General features: G+C 40.1%; 1 protein-coding gene across 1 annotated transcript in view; it reads right to left on the reverse strand.

Annotated features, from left to right (window-relative positions):
- Positions 1-4504: 4504 nt before the first annotated feature.
- The window catches only part of LOC104272525 (carnitine O-palmitoyltransferase 1, liver isoform-like), a gene marked incomplete at both ends in the record, with an annotated part of 7325 nt that continues 5255 nt past the window's right edge, over positions 4505-6574 (reverse strand). Inside the window, 2 exons of the mRNA XM_009867542.1 lie at positions 4505-4571; positions 6101-6193. Of these exons, the coding sequence (XP_009865844.1) occupies positions 4505-4571; positions 6101-6193 (160 nt within the window). The remainder of the gene's footprint in view (positions 4572-6100; positions 6194-6574) is intronic.

Consider the following 6574-nt stretch of genomic DNA (forward strand, 5'->3'; position numbering starts at 1 on the left):
ACGTGAACTTTTCAGAGGACCATGAAGTTACTGAAGTGGTAGCAAACTGTAGGAGAACCTCTCTAGGGTGCACTTGGTAAATTTAGAACCCTCACAGAAAGAGGTTGTGTTGTGCCACTACTGCGCAGTAGGGTTGGACTTACGCCATTCTATGATTCTATGATTCTTCAGGCACCGTCCTTTTTACCCAGTGATGCGGTTTTACGGTGTGGCTTTCGCTCTTTCGTTTCAGTGCACCCAGAGCCGGGGCTCAGCTTCAAATCTAACGCAAACTAGATGTGCTAGGGAAGCAAAAGTCGTTTTTAATCCATCTTCTAGCCCTATAATGACAGACTACCCGCTGTTGGCCTGCACTTTTTCCTCCAGCACAGATTCAAAAGCTGGAGAGAACCCGCCGCAGTTCCCTCAGGCTGTTGTGACACCTGGGCTCACTGAGGGTTGTGGGGCTTTTCAGTTTGGAGAGAAGACGACTGAGGAGGAATCTTACCAGTGCTTATAAATGACAGGACAAGGGGCAATGGGTGCAAGGTGGAACATAGGAGGTTCCACAAAAATATTAGGAAAAGCTTTTTCACGGTGATGGTGACAGAGCCCTGGCCCAGGCTGCCCAGAGAGGGTGCGGAGTCTCCTGCTCTGGAGACTTTCCAACCCGCCTGGACGCGTTCCTGTGGGGCTGCCCTGGGTGACCCTGCTCTGGCAGGGGGTGGCACTGGGTGAGCTCTAGAGGTCCCTTCCAACCCCGACATTCTGCGATTCTGTGAAAGAGCCGACTTCAAGAAGAAAGCAAAAGTCAAATTTTTCCTTATGCTTTTTGGTTACAAACTTGCATCCTGCAGCCATGAAAGTCAGGGAAAAAATCAGAACAAGCCAAACAAAGCTCAACGCTTCCTCCTCCCCTCTCAAAGGTTTCATCTAGCAGCAGTTTTTTTATTCTAGTACTTCCCATCAGTATCTAAGGGATGAAGCATGAAATCGAAATCACAGAGCAAAGGCTGCAACATCCAGAAACAGAGCAAACTAAGCAACTGTGAAAATGATCTATCACACAAAACTGGTCGGTGGGGTTTTTTTTTGTTTATTTTTTGTTTGTTTTTAATTAAACAGCAGTTCAAAAAGCACATAAACCTTTAGAGGGTACAACCCTCTTCAACCATCTCAGAGTAGTTCCCAGCTTTAATGCAATTTTAAAGGAATTTTCAGGTACAGGGAATCTTCAGAATAACGTTTTTGCATTAACTTTCTGTGCATGAACTGTTGCTGAAACTGTGGACAGGCTGTTTCACAGAATCATCCCAGCAGTTATTCTCAAGAATAAAGCAGTTATTCTATTACATAGCAAATCGAACAAGCAAGACTCATGTAGTTTCTTCTTTCTACGGAACCTCAAAAACCGTTCCTTAGCACATTGCCTGTTAACCAGGCAGACATTTGTAAATCACGGCTAAAAACCTGAATAGCCTGCTGCTGCTACTATTCCTGACTGGATTGAACAGCAACGGTTTCACAAGTGCAGAAACAGGAGCGAAGGAGCCAGGAAAGAAAAATTAAAAAACTCCACATTTTACTAAGTAGTGGTAATTGCAAAATTTTTATTTTCTTTTTGAAGTCACAGAGGAGGGTAGAAAATAGAGACAAAGGGTTGAATGTAAATAACCAGCCATAAATGTAGAGTAACAGAACAAGATAAAAAAATTCCTAGCTTAAATTAATACATTTTATACAAGAAAATAGATGGTACAAAGGCAATGGTAGCCTCTAAATGCACTCAATGCTCTCCTAATCTCTCGCACGAATTAGCTGTAATAAGAAATTTGGAAAACGTACATTCAAGGTATTCCACCAATTCCATGCTGCTCTTTATTAACCAGATCAATTTATTAACATCCAGCCTGACTTTTACCCCCTACTCAATCCTAACTTTGAGAATAACTGAGAAAAAGCAATTCAAGATTTAAGTAACAAATTAATAGTGGCTTTTTTTTTCTTAGAATATAAACATTTTACTTTAAAAGTACACTGTACTAGAAGGTTCATTCAAATCTAGGTCATTTTAGTTACATTCCTATGGCTTTTAAGCAAAAAAGCAAGCAGTTTTACTGTATGTACACCATATTGAACATCAAGATTTAAATTAATTATTAATAACCTACATTCACTGTGGATTTCTAAGATTTACATCCAAAAAGCAAATTTTATTTACATGCTGTTAACATTTTAAAGAAACTGAAATAATATCTTACCAGTTTAGGAATTATGTTCTATCCCAAATTAAAAAAAAACAAACCCAAACCAAAAACCCCCAAACAATACATTTAACACCACAAAAATGTTTGAAACATTTACAATAAAAAAAAAAACAACTTTCTGTGCCAATTATATTTAATATCTAAGAATGTAAAATTGCATTGATATCTGCACTAACTACAATTAAACTTGCAACATTTAAAACCTGAGAGTCAAATCTAAAGAATTTTTTTTATTTTTTTTTAAAAAAAGAAAAGCCTGCAAGCTAATATGCCCCAACGTTAATTCAAGCACAGACTGGTCAGTGGTCAATAAAACAAACCAATGCATTATTTCTGCAGCTCCAGAAGAAGAAATCACTATGGAATTGTGGCGGCAATTTGCTAAATGCCAGGCCTGCCAGGCACAGTAAGGCTTAGTTCTACGTGTCCTTTCCCACGCGGTGTAGTTAATGAATAACGAGAGTCTCCAGCCAGTTCCTGTCGGGGTTCCTGCATTTATCTAAGCATGAGTTTGCTTCAGTTAACTGCGTAATCCAACCTTAAATGTGCATCTGGGATCTTTGAGGCTTCCCACCTCGAGCACACTTATTCAGGTGTTTTAACAGCTAGATCACAGAGAACCATCCACCCCCCCAGCCGCGAACAGCCAAGAAGGGGCAAAGAAAGTTGGAAATACCGGCCAAGAAAACATTCAAAGTCTAAGGAGAAGTTTTATATCAACCCTGGAGGCCTTTTAAAAATCGCCATAGCTCCAGAGCAGCATTCGTTGTATTACTAAACACCATGTACCTCACATTCAGAACATAAAAAAAAATTGTTGGGCTAACAGACGCATTTCACGGCACTGCAGGATGTAAGAAGTAGCCGCAGCTATAGAGCCTGGGGAAGAGAAGCAGGTGCACAAAAAGTTACTCCGCTTTGTAGTAGCCTCTTTATTTCTGCACTTGGAAACATTCTGCTCTTTTTCTGAGTGAAGTAGCTTTCTCCTCCCTCCTTCAGAAACTCTGTCAGACCAAGAGCATCTCCCAGCAGGGGTTTCAGGAGGTCGGGATCATCCCATTCCGGAGCTCTTTTTCCCAGCTGTAGCTGTTTGCCCTTCTCCTGCAGACGGTCAGCAACATCCCCGCAGTCCTTCCAGGCTGGGAGCTGGCAGAACCCTGGGCACTGGCCTCGGGTGCAGTCACCCCGACTGACATTCCCCGGCACCCAGAAACTCTGGCCAAGACTATTCACCCAGCAAACACGGCCGTAGCTGTAGCTCTGAAACGCAGCTTTTAGTTACGGAAGCATTTCATTAGAGCTTATGGCAGTGCATTCACGTCTACTTACGCCGCATCAATGCAATCTAGAATTTGAAAACCAGATCTGCGTTACGACTGCTTCACCTCCTTCACCACTATGACAGTGTGAAACCAACTCCCAGCACAAAATGTTTTTTCTGCGTTTGGGATCTTTCTTTTTCAAAGGCACTCGCATGAGCAAGCACACAGGGCCATTTACTTACATGGAAATAAAAGCAACAGTGTGGCAAACATGCTTAATGATAAGAAAAATGTGACATCTGCTAATTAGGTGATGCATTTTACTACCCAGTGTAGTACTACCCAATGTTTGTTTGTTATATTTTTCCCCAACCCCCCAAGTTGGTATGTTGCAGTGGATCATATAACAGAATTTTTTTGGTGTGTTTTACAGAAATTACTCTTAAAAACCCCCCAAACCACCACAGAACCCAATGAAGGTAAAGAGCCACAAGCTTCGCCATTCATTGACATGAAGGAGCAGATACACTGAAGAACATTCTGCTATTATTACATAGCTATTACATAGCAAATCGAACTATTTAAAATATTTGAGTTTAAGACGGTGTGTTTTATCCCTTTGATTCTGGAATACAAGTAGACTAATTTTAGGTAAAAAAAGAGCGAGTGTATACAAACAAAGAGAAAATGGCAGGAGTTAGAATATACAAGGATTCATGCAATGACAGTGTACTTCATCCCTAGGAACATACAAGGTTTCAGAAGTCATCCTTTGTGGAAATAAACTCTTCCAAACTACTGAAAAAAAAATAAAATAATGAAACATTTGATACACTGCTAAGGTTTCTGTAGGTGATCAAGATGATGTTCCCTCCTTTATTTCACCAGCTGCTGTTTGACAAACCTTGCTCTCATTCGCTGTGCAGAAGAGTTCTCATCCTGACACCAGGAGATCGCTTGGCACCAGGAACGCAAATCACTTGGTACAGTTTTTACCAGGGTTAAACAAAGCCATGATGTCAACCATTGCTTTTTGGATGTTGTTTCCGAAACGGTGAGAATCCTTTAAAAGCAAGCAAACAAAAAATACAACCAAAGACTTGTACCATCAATCACCAGTTACCTTGTACCCAAAAGAAGGAATCTTTTAACAGTTTGTACTTTTGAAGCTTGTGGAATTAGGGCACATATTTCATCATAAAATGGGGAATTTAAACCACAAAAAATTTAATGCTATACAAATTAATTCGTTTTGCTATTAGTGACTGATGAGCTCTTCATTGTGCATTTACTTCCTTACTGACAGAACTGAGATCATCTCCTTTTGAAATCAGATGCGTCTGTAGCCTTCTGTGACTTTAGCTGGCTTTCAGTATTGTTTTATCGTACGAGATTTTGCAGAAGCTAATTTTCAGAAAATGAAAGAATGTTACGTAGGACTAATGACCTTAGAAGTACTGAAGGAGCAGAAGAATACAGAGACATATCCTGTATTTGAGTACCTGTCAGAATCTGGAATCATTTGTCATTGAAAAATTACATAAAGCATTGAAAATGAGAATCACAGTGATCTAAGTGTATACAAATGATAAACTACTTCCATGTAGTCTAAGTGTTGGAGGAATGGCACAAGGAAAAAAATAGGATTACAAACACAAATTATTAGCTGTGGTATAGTACCTGCCACAAAGACCCTACTAATATCAGGGCCACCCACATGAAATGCTGCCTTTTCCACATTGGCCTTTGGCCTGACTAGGAAGTGGAAAATCCAGGGAAATACGAACTACCAACTAACAGGCATCTGAAGAACATTTTGAACTACATAGTAACAGATTTGTATTTCCTAATCTTTGATCATTAACCAAAGGCACCAAGATCGCTCACACAAGTTAAGGTCAAATGAGGAAAACTAGTTTGGCTACGTAATCCGGAACAAACTCAGCAGCTTAAAGTCATCAAAATCTACAGGGGAGAGATGAATTGAAGCTCGCTCAAGCAGGATCCACAACAGCAGGAGATTGAACAGTGACGTCTGTTACATCCTAACAACGGGTGTTATTCTCACAGATTTTTTATTAATTACATTTCTCAAGCACAGATTGCAACTTACGGGCCGGCTTCTTTCAGTGTTATTTAAACCAACATTTAAAGAATAGCAAACGTTTTAGTCGGTCTTAACAATTGAAGCCGGAGACAAATCAAAGCAAACCAGCAAGAACAAAAGCCCATCTCGCTGTTTATGGGCCAGGCATGAGCCATGTTACGTGAGTTCCGGAGGAAAAGTGACCTTGGGCCACCTGCTTTCTTTACAGTTAAAAGCCTAAGCAAAATTGAAAATGGTTTCGTTAGTTCATAAAGCTATCAAACTTAGACAGGTGGAGACAAAAAAGCCCCAAAGCTACAAAGCAGTGAGAGAAAAAAAACCATTGTAACTGTATGTTGCAAGTCCTACTGAATTATTTTAGACAATGCGTAGGATGGTTTTATAAGGAGATTTCAGAACAGATTCTAGATGATCTTTTGAGGTCTCTTCCAACCCCTAACATTCTGTGATTCTGTGATTTCTTAAAGCACAGGACAGGCTCTTACCGTCTCGGAACACGATATTTTGCTGGAGACGTGGAAGTGGATAGAATTTTCACCCAAGATAATATAAGAAACACCATAACCATCATCAGCCACCTAAGGGAAGAAAAAGGAGAAAAACAAGTTGTAAACTTTTTCTTTTTCCTTCCATTCCTAAATTATCTTACACATAATTAATTACACATTTCTGACTGCACAGTTTGTAAAATTGGTTGCAATTTCTCCTCAAGCAAATATTAAGCTTCCACATTTCTGAATTCAGATTCCACTCCAGGAAACAGCTCGCAGCTCATCTGAAGTGCACCGAAACAACATTTTCTGAATGCCCGTCTGTAATATTTCCCAGCTTTATTATTTTGAAAAAGAATACTTCTTTAATGAAGACCTTTTCCTAATGAGGTCTGGTCCTAAGCTTCAGGAGAAAGGAAGGAAGCTCTGCCAGCAGGACCAGGCAGCAGCAAGCCATGACCTTGTTAT

The sequence above is a fragment of the Apaloderma vittatum genome, unplaced genomic scaffold (genome assembly GCF_000703405.1).
Source record: "Apaloderma vittatum isolate BGI_N311 unplaced genomic scaffold, ASM70340v1 scaffold16584, whole genome shotgun sequence".
Classification (NCBI taxonomy): domain Eukaryota; kingdom Metazoa; phylum Chordata; class Aves; order Trogoniformes; family Trogonidae; genus Apaloderma; species Apaloderma vittatum.